The sequence below is a fragment of the Rhinolophus hipposideros genome (assembly GCF_964194185.1).
Source record: "Rhinolophus hipposideros genome assembly, chromosome: 20".
NCBI lineage: Eukaryota > Metazoa > Chordata > Mammalia > Chiroptera > Rhinolophidae > Rhinolophus > Rhinolophus hipposideros.
In genome coordinates this window covers 23,765,324-23,783,152 of record NC_138066.1, presented here as the reverse complement: position 1 = coordinate 23,783,152, position 17,829 = coordinate 23,765,324, and the positions used below count along the sequence as shown (strand labels likewise).

Genomic DNA, 17,829 nt, shown 5'->3' with positions numbered 1-17,829 from the left:
ACACATAAAAATACACCAAGCTATATACTTAATATTTGTACAATCTACATTATGAAAGCTACAGTTCAATAAAAATTAAGACAAACTAAATCAAAAACAAGGGTGAGAGAAAAGGATTAGTAGTTTCATATTAGAGAAGGAAAAGACAAGATATTCAACAGAGGAACTAGAAAGTTAAAACCTTACCACCATGGGGGAAGAACAATAAAAACCGAAAACACAGCAGTCAGAGAGGATGTAGAAAACATACAGGTACATCGGTACATAGTGAGGGGTCCAGAAAAAGGTCAGTCAGTCTCAGATGTGTAGGTTTGCCAAATGGGTAGTCCAAGCATCATGAATCATGTACCCCACAGTGTATATATGAAAACATAATGGATTCTTATCAGGGTTCTGGCAGCGGAGATCAGAAACTATGTAACAAAAAATGATTGGATGGAAGGTAAAATTGTTCTTCGTTTATTACTTTTATTTTGGGTATATTTGCAAATATGAGCAGATTACAAAGTGTCTGCAAATTAGGTTTCACTATCTATCTGAACCATTTCAAAGCATAACTACTTAGTTACGCTTCAGAAAGAGGGTACATAAGAACAATTGCTAATGTATAACAGAGATTCCTGGGTAGGTGGGCATTCTTTGCACAACCAAAGTATCTATATCTATATAAATATAATGGCCAATCTTAGCCCACCATAAAGATACAATTTGAACAAAAAGAGAGTAAAAATAACAACAAAAACCATAAAAAAAACTTCCCATGAAACAATCAGAGGAACAAAGGGAAAACCAAAAGATTAGTTCATTTTTAATTAACTTTTCCTCTGTACGGTTTGTACTTGAAAGATTTTATTTAGATTATATTTATTAATTCTGAATTCTACTAACATGGACTACTCTTTCTACACTTTTCTTTTCATCTTCCATTCCTCCACCGATTCCATCCCTTCCTACCATAAGTATCCACCCTACTGAATGTAACATATGTCCTTTGAAATACATGTATCCTTGAGAAATATTTAGACTATTTTCAGAGTAATTTTCGAAATATTTAATGTATGGCAGGAATACAGACCAATCTGAATGAAGACAATGAAACAAGTCTGATGCTGGGGGAGGGCCCGAGCATCTTAGGGGAGAGGAAAGGAGAAGGGACGACAGATTTTCTAGTACTTCACTCTTTTAACAACCAGTAAAGTTGTCCTGATATGAAGAAGTTTAACTCAACTTTGGCTACTTCGCATGTGATGTTTTTGGCCATAGATATCCTTCTATACCCTTTTCAAAATTTATGAATTTACTATACTGCTGTTATATCTGTTGCATGTATTATAGATAGCTATAGTTTTATAGGTATAGCTGTGTACTTCACGTCTTCATATAGTCTGCCATTCACAGCTTTCACTCAGTATTAATTGACTCAACTAACTAGGGGTAGTGAGGCAGTAGTGGTAGGGTAGGAGCAGGGTTCCTTCTTACTAATGGACACACAGGACCTAGCGCTGCATTAGGACATTCATGGGCCCTGGACATTTTTGCCTTCATGGGCTCCCTCTTCCATGAAAAAAATATTTAAAATTATATTTTATGACTATAGTTGTTGATTTTAAATGTATATTAAAGCATTCATTAACTTAAAAGTTTATATACTTTTTTGCTTTTAAAAGGAATGAACTATTTGGGTGGGACCCTCACGCACTGTGGGTCCTAGGCTTGGTGCCTCCTGTACTGTATGGGAAGTCAAGCCTACAGAGACACTCTGACACTCACACAGGCCCATCCAGTGCCACAATGAACACAGAGCAAAGAGGACCAATCCCTCAGAGAGTAATTCGCTACATAGCAAAACACATCACATCATTTTATAAGATGATGAAACACGACAGTAACAACAAACCTAAATAGAGATAACCCCTTCTCGGGGGGTGGGGGAGGAAGCAATAAATTCCTCATGCTGTCTTTGTGTTGTTAGTGATTTAATGTCAGTGATTGGCAGTGATAAACTAGTACCTGTTAGAGGAAAAATCTGAAGCCACATTAATTCTGCAAATCTGTGAGGCATTATAAATGTTAACAAGGCAAGGTATTTTTTTGACCACTTGCTGTGATCAATGGAAAAAACTCTGAGCATTAAAAAAAAAAAACACCTAACTTAAATTTTTTTAATGATTAATCCAAGACCACCCTCACCTTTCAATATACAGCATTTAAGTAACCAGAAAAATTTCAAGTCTGTTAAAGATACAGTCAGCACCCAAAGGGGTACATGTTTAATCTATTTTACTAGAGACCCAACATTCATTTTCCTCTTATTAATGGATGGAAAAGCAATTTCCCTGCCAAGGAAGGATAATTATTTAAAATGTAGATGTGTTGCACTTCACAGCTTAGCTACTCAGCTAGCAGAAATAACACCTCTGGAAAACAGCTCAATTATTTACCAAATTAAAGACAACAGGTCTGTTTTAGAAAAGTCAGGCTTACTGCCGAGTCGAGAATCTCTTCCTTATGTTTCTAACTTCCAATTTAATTAATGAAAAATACTTATTTTTACTGATGTGAAAGACAATATAATTAATAATATTCCAACCTAGTGTACTTAATTATATAAATATGATGTAGTTTCCATAAGATACTTTTAATAAATATCTATTACATATTTCAATCTTAATCACATGTGATATGTGTCTGCATTTAATATAATTTGCCATTATGAATCACTCCCACAATTTAGGGACGGAGACAATTCTTATTCAAACCACAAATTAGAAATAAGTTGGTTTTACTCAACAAATGACTAATTACATTGAATTAAAGCCTTACTTGTGCCCTGCCATAGTTTCTCCATGATTATAATAGAAAAAAAAAACTAATGTAATTTAATGTATACTTACTATGGACTATGTGAAATACAATAAAAATGAAAGCTCACCTCTAGCAAAAAACATGTTGAAAGGATACTCTTGATGGGTATAAATAAGTTAAAAACTAGGATGAGTGGTTTAATAATAATGAAAACAACAACAGCTAATATTTATTGAGGTCTATGTTTTAGATACCATAATTAGCCCACATTTCATTGATAAGGAAACTGAAAGTACTGAATGATCCAAGCAGATTAAGTAACTTGCCCAAGTAAGTGGTAAGGTGGGTGGGGGCAGGAAGGCATATTTTACGTAGGGTCAAGTAAGTCTTCTCAAAAGAATATTTAAAATGGGACTCAAGAGAGAAGTAAGAGTTAGACAGGTAAAAGAGGATTCAAGGCAGAGGGAAAAAGATGTAACGACCTGAAAAAATATCCAGTATGGCTAAATGTTGGAGGGAAAATGTAGGAAATCAGATTGAAGCAGCAAACTTGTGGAAAGCTGTAATACTTTTGAACAACACACTCAGAACAATAAGGAAGTTGTTGAAAGATGGAAGTATCATTAACATTCAACATTTCTTACAAAATATTTGAATATCTTAAAATGGAAGCAAATTCACATAGTAAGTATGATACAACAAGCATGGCTAAACAGAATAACCTAGAACTGGGCTGTGATCAATAAGATTTTTTTAACAAAACTAAGAGTAATTGGTTCTCAAAAGTACTGTTATGGATTGAATGTTAGTGTAGCATCAAAATTCCTATAGTGAAATTCTAAAAACCCAGTGTGGCTATAATTGGAGATAGGGTCTCTAAGGTAATCATTAAGTGTAAATGAGGTCATAAGGGCTAGGACTGCTCAGATATCAATAGAATTTGCATCCTTATTAGAAAAGACACCACACTAGCTTCTTCTCTCTCTCTGTGCTCTCTCGCACCAAAGAAAGGCTGTGTGAGGACAGAATGAGATGGTGGTCATTTTGCTAGCCAGAAAGAAAGACCTCACTAGAAACCAAATCAGCTGGGACCTTTATCTTGGTCTTCCAGCCTCTCGAACTTTCAGGAAATCAATTTCCATTGTTTAAGCCACCAAATCTACAGTGGTTTGTTATGAGCCCAAGCTGACTAATACATGTACACAGGTTATGGTCCAAACCCAGTATCCCAGAGAACATTTTAAGGTTCAAACGACCAGTGAAGAGGCTTTTGCATTAAATTTGTAGAATCTTAAGAAGCTGTTTTTCTTGCCCTACAACAAAAACACACTGATAAACAACAAATTCAAAGCTTTTAAAACGTCTATTTGAAAGTTCAGTATAAAAAAAACTAAATAAAACTCAGAGATAATAGCAAGAGGGAGAGGGATCGACAATAGGTGAGGGTAAGGAGAAAGCAACAACCTTTTGATAAACTTCCACTGGCTCCATTTGAACTGACACCACAGTTAGAACGCTGCCCCACAAAAGTGTGTAACTCTGTACCCAAATAATCAAAAAAATCAGATTAATAATGCCAAAAGCTGTGAACAAAGAGAGCTGACAGTTGCTGAAAAAAATAAAACGTGTCAAATTAAACTATCATACCTAGTTGAAATATTCCTCTAAATTATGGGCAAAATACAGATATTCCAAAAGAGAAAATAGCAAAAAGAGGTCACCTTCATCAGAGAACCCAGAAATAGCCCATAGAAGTATGTCACTTGATAAAAGTGCAAACGGAATTCAGGGGAGGAAGGATCACATTTTGAAAAAATGATGAAGTAGCAATAGGCAAAAAAATAAAATAAACCATGACCTAAACCTGATATACTATACAAAAAATAACCCAAAAGTGAATCATAGATTTAAATATAAAATGTAATACTAGAAAACTACACAGGAGAAAATCTTCAAGCCCCAGATTGGTGACTGTTTCTCCAGCATGAACACAAAACCAAAATTGATAAAAGTTTGAAAAAAAAAATCGGATTTGACAAAAAAATTTAAAAATTAGCTCTGCAAAGACCCTGTATAAAAAGTTAAAAAAAAAAAAAAAAACAACTTCTCACAAGGAAAAAAGAGTTCTAAATCACATATCTTATGGACCTATAGCTAATATATATAAAATAGAAAATGGTGAAAATACTAAATGCTGGCAAGGATACGGACAAACCATGTATAGAGGATTACAGGAAAATATGAAAACAATATTCACCAAGTAGAGGACACAAATAAAAGGACAATATTATTTAAAAAAAGAAATAGAGAAATTTGGAGTTGAAAAGTTCAATAACTGAAATGAAAAATACGATAGAGGGGCTCAAGTAGCAGATCTGAACTGGCCGAAGAAATCAACCAGGATTACCCAGCTTGAGGAAAAAAGATGAAGAAAGATTAACAGAGCCTCTAAAACCTGTGGGACATCAGCAAGGAAATGAATCTACAAGTGACAGGAATCCCAAAGAACAGAAGAGGGAAAAAGCAGCCGAAAAATGACAAAGATGGAGGGGGATGGGTGGAAAGGGGAAGGGAATTAAGAAGTACAAACCAGTAATTACAAAATAGTCACAGGGATGTATAGTACAGTATAGAGAATATAATCAATAATACTGTAATAGCTATCTATAATGCCAGGTGGGTACTAGAGTTATTAGGGAGGATCACCTCATAAGTTATATAAATATCTAACCACTATGCTGTACAACTGAAGCTGATATAATATTGAATGTCAAATATAATTGAAAAAAATATTTTAATTAAAAACAAGAAGAATGCAAAGCCCTAAATTTGATGAGAAATATTTAGGGCAGTGAAACTATTCTATATGATAATACAATGGTGGATGCATATCAATATTATAATAACTTGTCCAAACCCACAGAATGTAAAACATCAAGGTGACTCTTAATGTAAACCAATGACTTTGGGTGATAATGATGAGCCAATATAGAGTCATGACTGTAACAAAACTACCACCAGAGAGTTACACGGGAGTTCTCTGTACTTCCCACTCAATTTTGCTGTGAACCTAAAACTGTCAAAAAAATAAAGTGTATTAATTTTTTTAAGAGCCGTAAAAAATGTTACTTATTGTGTACCTTAATAAGTGAAAACAACAAACAGACACCACCCATATCAACTCGGCCTAGATCTAAGCATGAAGGCCTCTCTAGCACTTCTAACCAAATCATAAATGTTACCATTAAAATATTTATTTTCATTCAGGACTCAGAGTCACAGTTAATAAACAAGAATGAGAAGGAGAAACCAAAAAACAAACTGAATGCAGCTGCTGAACTAAAAGTTTCACAACTCTATTTAATGGCATCCGTTAATTTATTTTCTGAATAGGTCCCATACAAGATCCCCCCACTCAAACAACCTACATTTTCTCCTTTCCTTAATTCACTTTGCAATGTTATTCATACATTTTATACAGTTTTTAAAATTTCCCAGGATGTGGACAACAGGTCTGATTTGTTCTTGAATGCTAATATACAGAAGATTTTAATAATTCTGTCATCTAAATATGTGCCTCTCTAAAAAAAAGACTAAGAAATTTATTCATATTCTTGAGTATAATAGTGATATATATAGGTAAAGTGGTTAGAGAAAGATCGAGGGTTTTTTGGGGAAAAAAAAAAAACTTTTTGCAGGTTTCATTTTGTTTTTTGTTTTAATAAACTTCCTTAAACTTATAAAAATGTTTGCCCACACTACATTCCTCATGAAAAAGCCTTTAACCAAATAGAGAATTATTAGAAAGTAAAAACTTATTGATATAAATAAATTTAGAAATATGTATGGATATATGTAAGGAAAACTGGAGGGTATTATTGGAGGATCTACAAGTCATATTTTGAAAAAGGCCAATTTAAGTGAAAAATCATAAATACTGTGTGAAGGCCCACTAAAATTATAAACCTTTGTACAAAATATCAATTAAGATTCAGAAGCTAATAAAACTAATTCAGTCAGAGAGCAGAAAACTGCCTCCTTTTATAACATAAGTAATTTTATAGAGGACTTATAAAAAGATTGATAGAAAATACATAATTTGATCCCCCCAAAATATTTTTTTAAACTATAACATAAATAATTAAAGAGGAAAATAACAACTACTAAGTTATCCATGCATTTACAAACAGCATTGCAGCCTCTTGCCTCAAACATTACATATGTATGTATTTATATCTCAGTCCAGGACGGTTAAGATAAAACAAAAAATATGATACAGAAACTACACAAGCAAAATGTCACCTAATGATAGGGGCTGGATAATAGTTGGCAGCCATAGCCTCTCTAAGAAGCTGTTCAGCTACCGATCAGCTAAAAACAGAAAAAAACAAGGCTTTCAAAGCAAAATCACTGAAAATTGAATATTTTATATACACATTTGTGCCATACTCAAGCAATAAGTCATATTCTGAAGAGCAAAAATAATCAGAGCTGAACAGTAAATAACTAAGATGAACTGTAAGCAAATGCATTAAATCTCTGCCTACCAGATTCTAAAAAAAGATTTTGCAAACCAATTTTGTGAGTGGTTGTTGAGTTATGAACCCTCCATTTAATTCAAATATTTAAGCAGGTATAAAGTATTTATAAAATATTGCAGAAATGCTGACACATTGAAAAATATATCTACCACATAATAAAGTGATCAGTCTACTGTATAGACTCTGCTTCACACTCTATATCAAATGTGCAATATTTTTCTTGCCTCTTTCATTCAACTCAGATTAATTTATATACCAGGCACTGAATCATTATTTCCTAGCTTATCATCTTTTAGGTTCCAGTTTAGAACTGACTTCCTCTTGAAGAAATTCCCCCAATAGTCAAAGACGGAGCTAATAGCCATCTCCTAGCAGGGTGTCCTTACTCCACAAAGTAATTTCCTTCCTTGTTTTAAGTCCCTATCACACCAGCAGACTCCCTGGGTGGGGAATTATCTCTTGTTAACTGAATCACTGTGACTGAGCCAGGCAATGTGAATGGAGTCTCAAAGTGAAAGAGACAGCTTCCAATGTGTTTAGCTGAAATAGGTGAAATTCTACCAAGGACCAATCATTTTGATAATAGGCTCTTAAACATTCTAGAGCCATGAACCTTTTCAACAATATTGGTGAAGGCTAGAAACCTCTTTCCCAGAACAATATTTTTTAAAGTCATAATAAAGTACATAGGATTTTTAAAGTGACATAGAGTAGAATATGTGTTTGTTAATATATCAAAATATGGGCTCTATCATAATTTTGAACCATAGCAATATTTAGAGAATAAAAAATAACATAGAAATGATACAAAAATATCCATTATTTGTACTGCTCATAATCTCATGTATAAAGCTAGTATTTCCATGGTTTATTGTACATATTTGTAAGTGAAAGAAATTTTCATTAGAGATTGGAGAAAATAAAGATGCAATTTTTTTGCCTTTCCAAATTCACATACTCTCTGAATTCTATCCATGGACCTCTCAGATTTTGGACTCAGATTAAGAAGCCTTGATTTAGATTACAGAAGAAATGTAAGAGATCCTAAACCTTATAAAATAGTTCTCATAAAATAATCTTCCCTCCAAAAAATTATAAGATTCAATGTGAAACTGAATTAAAAATATGACAGAAGAATGTCAATTTATGTATTAAAATGTTACATATACACAAAAGAAACAATTCATGCAAGAAATAATATGCTGGGGCCGGCCCAGTGGCTCAGGCGGTTAGAGCTCCATGCTCCTAACTCCGAAGGCTGCTGGTTCGATTCCCACATGGGCCAGTGGGCTCTCAACCACAAGGTTGCCAGTTCGATTCCTCGACTCCCGCAAGGGATGGTGGGCAGCGCCCCCAGTAACTAAAATTGAACACAGCACCTTGTGCTGTGCTGCTGCTGAGCTCCCGAATGGCTCAGTTGGTTGGAGCGTGTCCTCTCAACCACAAGGTTGCCGGTTTCAACTCCCGCAAGGGATTGTGAGCTGTGCCCCCTGCAACTAGCAACTGGCAACTGGACCTGGAGCTGAGCTGCGCCCTCCGCAACTAAGACTGAAAGGACAACAACTTGAAGCTGAATGGCACCCTCCACAACTAAAATTGAAAGGACAACAACTTGACTTGGAAAAGTCCTGGAAGAACACACTGTTCCCCAATAAAAGTCCTGTTCCCCTTCCCCAATAAAATCTTTAAAAAAACAAAATAATAATAATAATAATAATATGCTGGACTTCATGAAAATTAAATACTTTTGATCTTCAAAAACGCGTTCAAGAGAATGAGAAGACATGCTACATACTGGGATAAAATATTTACAAAACACATATAAAGGACTGTTATCCAAAATATACAAAGAACTCTTAAAATTCAACAACAAAAATTGAACAAGCCAACTTAAAAGTGGACAAAAGATCTGAACAGACAACTCAACAAAGAAGATATACAGATGGCAAATAAACTACAATATGAATGTACAATGGGATATTATTCAGTGCTAAAAAGAAATGAGCAAGCAAGTCATGGAAAGACATGGAGGGGACTTAAATGCATATTAGTAAGTGAAAGAAATCAGTGTGAAATGGCTATATACTGTAAGACTCCAATATATGACATTGTGGAAAAACTGAAACTATGGAAACAGTAAAAGGATCAGTGTTTGTCAGGGGTTGAAGGAGGCAGGGATGAACAGGCCGAGCAAAGGGGATTTTTAGGAGAGTAAAACTATTCTATATAGTACTATAAAAGTGGACACACGTCATTATATGTTTATCAAAACCCACATTAGTGAACATTAGTGAACTCTAATGTAAACTATAGCTCAGCGGTTAGCTAGGGAAACAAATACTTAAAGAAATGATTAGTGCAAGATAAATTATGTAGAGTTATACAACTAGTGTTTCATGAATGCAGAAAAGTAGGTATAAATATAAAAAATTTTAATCTTATCAAAAAATACAAATTGGGAGTTCAAACAGAAATAAAATGGTGAATGTAGATCAAAATTATGAAACCACAGGGGAAAAAACCTGGCTTGCTAGAATTGCTAGACAATGATAGAGATCATTACAATATTCTTTAAGTTACACAAGATGTTCTTATTATAATGGAAAGTCATAGACAGGAAAAAATAGAGCTTCCAGTGTCTGAAGCACTCTGACTATGGTAATATGAAATATACATTAATACAAAGGAGGTTTGACATAACAGATGGAGTATCAAAATGAGTCATACTGGTTACTCCAAGTGGAGTGCTGTAAGGGCCATAACTTCCAGACTGTTTCTTCAAATTTAACTTAATTCCCACAACATTCAGAGCACTCCAATAAATCTTTGTCTTCATTAGTTAAATCAATGGTACTGATCAACAATCACTACAAAAATCTTCCTCCCTAACAAAAATGACTAATTAAGATATTAAAAGGAAGATTATTCAAAGTACTCTATATTATTCTCTTACCATCACTCTTTATTTGAAAAAATGAAAAGAAGGGAAAGATGGGTCTTTCCATCAATTTTAAATGATGGGATCATTTCTGCAGAATAAGAGAAAGATGGCAGTCTCTTCAGACTTATCAACCAAAGAAATAAGATCTGAAAAGATTGTAAATTTATGAAGACTCTTTCAGCTCTGAAAGCAAAAGACAATTTTATCTTTTATTTAGAAACATAGTATTTCAAAACTAACTCCACTGGAGTGGAATTCCACCACCGGATGTGTTAAACCAATTGCTAACTATGAAAATTGGTAACTAAAGGGAAAGGATTGAGCATTTACCCTGTCTTTTACATACAGGAGAACTGAGGTTCATTCCTGGTCAATGAAAGAAATATACATACATACAGACAGATAGATACAGGTACAGGTACAGGTACAGGTATAGGTATAGGTATAGATATAGATTTCCAATGCAGAAAACACAACAGAATTAGAAAAACCACCATTCTACAGCCTTAAGTGAAACAAAACTACTAAGTAAAAGGTTGTTTAAGAAATGAGGCCAAATTTCCAGACATTTGATGGGTCACTAACTTCTCCATATGATCAAACATAGTATCATAAATAGCAAGACAATCTGATATAATGTGTCTCGTACTGGGATGAAATGATGTAGACAGCAATACTTATGAAGTTAAAAAAAACCGTAGCCTGAATGTATTTAAAAGCCTTCTCAGAGAATAAAGAAAACATTATTATAATGAAAAAATATGACAAATCCATAATTTGCATAAGATAATTGGTCTGGACACCACAAAAAAGAAAAGGAAGAAGTTATATGTTGGACTAAAAGGAACTAAAGAGACATAAAATGTAAGAACTGAACTTTAATTAGATCTATTTGAAGCAGCTAGACAACACATTTTTGAGACAATTGGGGAATTTTAAGTTATGCCTTGGATATTGGATAATATAATGAGTTAATTTTCTGAACTAAAATATAACATTTGGTTATGTAGAAAAAAGTCCTTATTCTTAGGAAATGCATAGTTAATTTGCAGTGGGTGGAATGTTATCTTATATGTAACTTACATTTAAATGTTTATGCAAAATACATATGTATAAATTATATTATTTATATATTTAACATCATAGTAAATTTTGAACACCTGTTTAATTGAGTTAGTGGAAAATGGGTCATTACTATACTATCTTTTAAATCTATTTTTATGTTTGAAACTTTTTATAATAAAAATCTTGGGGGGGAAAATGAAAAGTAATAGGGCATTCCACATTGCTATAACATATCTCCTTATCAAATGACTTAAGAACAACAAGGAAAACAAACCAGAAAAAAAACAAAACACACACACACAAACACACGAAAGGAAGAAATACAAGTAAACTAGTTTATAAAATGTTAAGAGTTAACAAGAAACTTGAAGTTACAAAGAAAATGCCATTTGCATACATACGAGTAAATATGAAGTCTGGAATATTGAAGTTCTTGGTTTAATAATACTCATAATACAGAAATGACTGAAACTCAACAGCACTGCTTACCTACTGCTGCCATTCAATCCCCATGTTATTTAGAGTAAAACGAATGTTTCAAGGGTATCTCAGTGCAATATACAGATGATGTGTTATAGAACTGCACACTTGAAACTGATATAATTTTACTAACCAGTGTCACCTTAATAAATTAATAAAAACTAAAAAAAGGTATCTAAATTTTTACTATAAACTCATTCATTCAATACCCACTCACTGAAGACTTCTTACTTTTCTGCTATACACTGACAAATATAAGATGAGGATAAACGGGGTCCAATATATGGTGATGGAAGGAGAACTGACTCTGGGTGGTGAACACACAATGTGATATATAGATGATGGATTACAAAATAATGCACTTGAAACCTATGTAGTTTTACTAACCATTGTCACCCCATTAAATTTTAATTAAAAAAGACGAGCCAGATTCCATATTTCATATTTTCCATTTCTAAAAAATCAATTGAAAAACTCATGATATAAATGGCAAAAAAAAAGACATACCACTTGTATTAAAAGCCATACAGCACACTGGTTTTTCATGAGCAGGGAAGTGGGCCACGATCCCATCACTGTCAGAATCCTCACTCACAAGCACCTTTACAAAAAGAAAGCAAATGGTAGTTATCCTTTACTCACCAATTACTGAGCCTGAAGATATACACAACTATATACCTCAATGTCCCTGACCAAATAACCTGCTTCCACTATACTAGAAGATTATTCTTGTCACATATGGTGAGAACGCCACTTTGTGAATGAGGAAAAGATATAATATGATCCCAGCAGAAAATCGTATAAACTCTAAAAACGGTTAACTTGACTAGATGACATAGACAATAATTTCTTGAAATGTGGGTTCACAAAAAACCAAAAAGCATAAAATCAGCTAGGTAGAAGAGTAAGAAACATATAGTTCATATTGTGTTATGACCTGCTGGAAAATTCTTGCTCATGATTGGAACAGAACAAGGAAAAAGAACATAACAGGTTAAACACAGCCATTTATTAGAAGTAAAACTATCACACTTACCAAGCTCCAGACAAATGTAAGAGCGGCCTCCTCAAGCAAGGCCACTGTCTCCTATTATTGATACCCAAGTTCAAGCTTCTTTTCATGAATACGCATACATGCTTATCACTTCATAGTTAGCTTTTACTCAATTTCCAGAGGCCCCCAATATGGGTATACTTTGTTTTATTGCACTTTACAGATATTGTGCTTCACAGATATTGCAGGGTTTTTTATTGCTGTTGTCATCGTAGTTTTACAAATTGAAGGTAAAACCCTCCACCGGCAAAAAGATTATAATTTGTTGAAGGCTCAGATCCTGGTTAGCATTTTTTAGCAATCAAGTGTTTTCAAATTAAGGTATGGACATTGTTTTGTTAGACAATGATATTGCACACTCAATGGACTATAGTATAGTGTAAATATAACTATATTTTTTAGTGTAATATGACTATAGTATAGTGTAAATATAACTTTTATATACACTGCGAAACCAAAAAATTCCTGTGATTTGCTTTATTGCAATATTCGCTTTATTGTAGTGTTCTGGAACCGAACCCACAATATCTCCCAGGTGTGCCGGTAGTTAGTTTTTTAACATTCTGTCCAGTAACATACTTATTTTCTGGGGAATAGATTTGCTTACCTCTTCATCATAGCTGGGAGTCATTCCCCAATCATCAGTAAATATAAACGCACAAATCACCCATTTAAAATATATAAGTAATGCTTAGTCAATGTATACAGTTGTGTAACCAGTACTATAGTCGAGATTTAGAATACTTCCATCTCCCCTCAAATTACTTCATGACTTTACAGTAGATCTCCAACACCGAACCCCCAAGCAATCTCTTTCGCTTTTTCTAAAAATATTCATATAAGTAGAATTACGCAATTTATCTTCTATTTTCTTTCACTCAATTTTTAGTTCTAACATGTGGTTTCGGGTATCATTCATTTCTTTACATTGCTGAGTTGTATGGAGGTACCATAGCATGTGGTTCACCCACCAATTCTTAGCAATTTGGATTATTTCTAGTTGATTGCTACAATGCCTAATACTGTTATGAATATCTGCATACACATCTTTTTGTGAACATGTTTTTATTTCTCTTGAGGAGATACCTAAAAGTGGATTTGCTCAGTACATGTATGCTGAACTTTTCAAGAAACTGAAAAACTGTTTTCCAAAGTAGCTATATCATTTTATATTTCCACCAGTAAAGTATGAGGTTTCCAATTTTTCCACATCTTTTCAACACTTTGTATTGTATGTTGTTTTAATTATGGGCACTCTACTGAAGACAGAAGTAGAATGATGGTCGCCCCAAACTGTGGGGATGGGGATGGGGGGGAGTTATTACTGAATGAGAACAGACGATGAAAAAGGTCTGGAAATGAATAATAGTGAGGGTTGTACAACACTGTGAATGTACTTAATGTCACTGAACTGTAAACGCAAAACTGATTCAATGACAAATCTCATATTATGCATATTTCACCACAATTGGGGGGAAATATGCATTATAAATTATTTGTGTCATCTTTGTTTTCATTGTTCGATCTGGCTTTCAAAAATCTTAGGTGAGAAAAACAAAAAGAAAGTAAGTCTTACAGGAGCAGTCTCCAGGAATGTTTAAACAAGTTTGCTAAATATGCTAAGGGTTTGCTTTAGGACATATGACATATTCACAGACTTGTACAACTATCACCACAATCAAATGTGGAACATCTTCATTGCCCAAAAGAAGCCCCATAACCATAAACAGTCATCCCCCATTTCCCCATTCCCTCTAAATTGCCAGCCCTAGGTAACCAATAATCTAGTATTCTCTTTTCATAAACTTGCCTATTCTGGACATTTTATATAATCATACAATATGTGTTCTTTAGTGGCTGGCTTCTTTTACTTAGCATAATGTCTTCAAGATTCATCTATATTGTAGCATGAATCAGTGCTTCATTGCTTTTTATTGATAAATAATATTACATTGTATGTGTATACCACATTTTATTTATCCATCCATTTGATCAGCTGATGGACGCTTGGGTCGCTCCTACTTTTTGGCTATTATGAATAATGCTGCTATGAACATCCATGTACAAGGTTTTAAGTGGACATATATTTTCATTATATGGGGACATATACCTAGGAGATAAATTGCTGAGTCATACTGTAACTCTTTTCCAAAGCAGCTGAACAATTTTACATTCCCACCTGCAGCAAATAAGGGCTTATTGGCCATTGATTGGTATACTTTACCAGAAAAAAAAAAAAAGAAGTCTATTCAAATGCTTTGCTCATTTCAAAATAAGTGTATTTATCCTTTTATTAGTCAGTTGTAGGAGTTCTTTCTATATGCTAGATACTAGTCACTTATCAAAAATTGATTTGCAAATATTTTCTCCCCTTTAGCATGTTGTCTTTAAACTTTCTTAATGGTGCATATGTAGCACAACATTTTGAAATTTTTGTGAAGCTCAATTTACTTCCCCACTTTTTAAAATTCAAGTTTTAAGTATTTCTAAAACATATGTTGATCATCACAACAGATGATGGCCTCAACTCATGAGAAGAATAATGAGTATTTCTCATTATTCTTGATGAATAATGTATATTCCATTCTGCGGTTTTTCTGCAGTTCCAAGCCTTTTGGTATAATTTCTTTAGAAAACTTCCTTGAGCCATTGTTTACAAGTAGATCTGCTAATGACAAATTTCTCTTAGTTTTCCTTTTTATAAGAATGTATTTATTTACCCTTCATTCCTGATGGATATTTTCACTAGATAGGGAATTTAGGTCTAACGTGTTTTTTTAATTTCACTATTTTAAAGATGTTGTACTACTCCCTTTATCTTTCATGGATTCTGACGAGAAATCTGCCTATCATGCATTACTGGAACGTAAACAGTACACCCACTCTGGAAAACAGTTCAGCACCTTCTGATAAAACTAAACGTGCACTTGTAAAACTCATCAAATCACACTCTTGCGCATTTAAAATAGGAAAATGCAAACTTTACATAAATCACATAAAACTCTTACAGAAATGCTCATAACAGCTTTATTCATGATAGCAAAATGCTAGAAACAACTCAAATGTCTTTCAGTAGGTAAATGGTTGAACAGATACATTCATATATAGGAATACAACAGAGGGATAAGAAAGAATAAATTACAAACTAAATGAACTTCAAGGATATTGTATTTAGCGTAAAATATCAATCTTAAAATGTTAAATACTATATGATTTCACTTATGTAACATTCTAGAATTCAAAAAATGATAGAGATGGGAAACAGATTAGTGGGTGTCAGGAGAAAGGGATGGGCATGAATACAAAGAAGAGTGTGTTAAACAATGCTGTATCTTAATTGTAGTGGTGATTATCTTAATATATACAAGGGATAAACTTTCATAGAACTATAGGCACCCATGTACACACACAAATGAATGCAGGTAAAACAAATGGTGAGAGTTTAATAAAGTCTGTAGCCCAGCAACAGTAATGTGCTATTATTTTTATCAATTTTCTGGTTTGGATATTGTACTACAACTGTATAAGATGTCACCATTCAGGAAAGTTGGAGGAACCTGGGGGAAGGGAACATGGATATATGTGCAACTTATTGTGGGTCTACAATTATTTCAAAATTAAAAGTTAAAAATGTAAACTGCAAGCTTTTGAACTTCTCTCATTCTTCTAGGTGATAAGGTAGTTTTAACTTACCTTTCTCTTATAACAAGTGAAGTCATGGGTATAGGTTTTATAGCATTTGCATATATTTCTTCTGTGAAGTGTGTTGTTTTTTTGCCCATTTTTCTATTTTAACTTGATCTTATAAGATTCCCTTTCCTTTCGTATATATTATAACCCTCTACTTCTTTCCAACCCAATTAGTATTGAGTATTCTAGTTGATGGTACGAATCCATCCACATTAATCTTGGTGCAAGCAAAACCTCATACCACTACATGGCTTTCTTTTTATCTTCTCTTCATGAGCTTCACAAACATAACAGATACCTTTGGAAGGATTCTCTCCATGGCATTATTCCGTTGCATATAGGTGATATGAGAGGTATCCCAATACAATTGTCCTAAGATGTATAATTGTAACTCACCACTTAACTAAGCAGGCTGAACACCTACCTATACATCGTAACAACTTCACTATATTAAAACAAAGCAAAGCACATTAATTGATATAAGGTGGCTAAGACTTCGTCATATGAACAAAAAAAATAGACAAAACACCTCAGGAACCATTAAACTATTATGAATAACACTTGTACTCAGGGCAAGATACCTCACATGTCATCATTCTGGAGCATTTTTCTTTGATTACAGCCATTGCCACATTGCTAACTTCAATTACATAAACGTGTAAAGGCAAATTATACCACTTAACTTATCCTAGCCACGAAATGCTTTTAAATAAAAACATGAAAGTAACACAGATAAAAACGTACACAGTCAATCAAATCCATTCTTCCTTAATGCAGTTACCACACAATGATCCCATCACTATAAAATCAAACTGATCAAATTAGCATCAGAAAGATGGTATATCAAGTTTTATGCACTGCCACTGTAACATGAAAATATCTTTATTAAAGGCACAATGGATTTAAACAGCAAAAGTGAACGTAATGTCAGCTTTAGCTCCTGAGATGTATATGGAAAAGGAAAAACATTACAGCTAAGGTCAAACATCAGTGGGAAACGGCTAAAAGTGGTAAATCTATCACATTAACCACCACAGTCTTTTTAATACAATCCAGCATAACCTACAAACAGTCCTGTACTCCAACTGAACTATTTATCAGAGACAAAAATGTCTTCTTGACAAAAAACAGATTCACATTAATAAAAGAAAGGAGGACAGTATTATACTGAAGAAATTTTGTTGCTTAAAAATATTTACAATTCTTTCAAAATGCACACAGCAACTTACCTTTTATTGAATATCATTTTATTT

The 17,829-nt window shown here is 33.6% G+C and overlaps 1 protein-coding gene across 18 annotated transcripts in view; it reads right to left on the bottom strand.

Moving 5' to 3' along the window:
- BCAS3 (BCAS3 microtubule associated cell migration factor) overlaps positions 1-17,829 on the bottom strand; it is a 568,714-nt gene that overhangs the window by 354,685 nt on the left and 196,200 nt on the right. For 17 of the 18 annotated variants that reach the window (XM_081029000.1, XM_081029006.1, XM_081029003.1 and 14 more), the window contains one exon: positions 12,340-12,433. The exons of the other annotated variant lie outside the window; for it this stretch is intronic. In XM_081029000.1, coding sequence (XP_080885126.1) covers positions 12,340-12,433 — 94 coding nt within the window. The remainder of the gene's footprint in view (positions 1-12,339; positions 12,434-17,829) is intronic. 18 annotated transcript variants of the gene reach the window in all.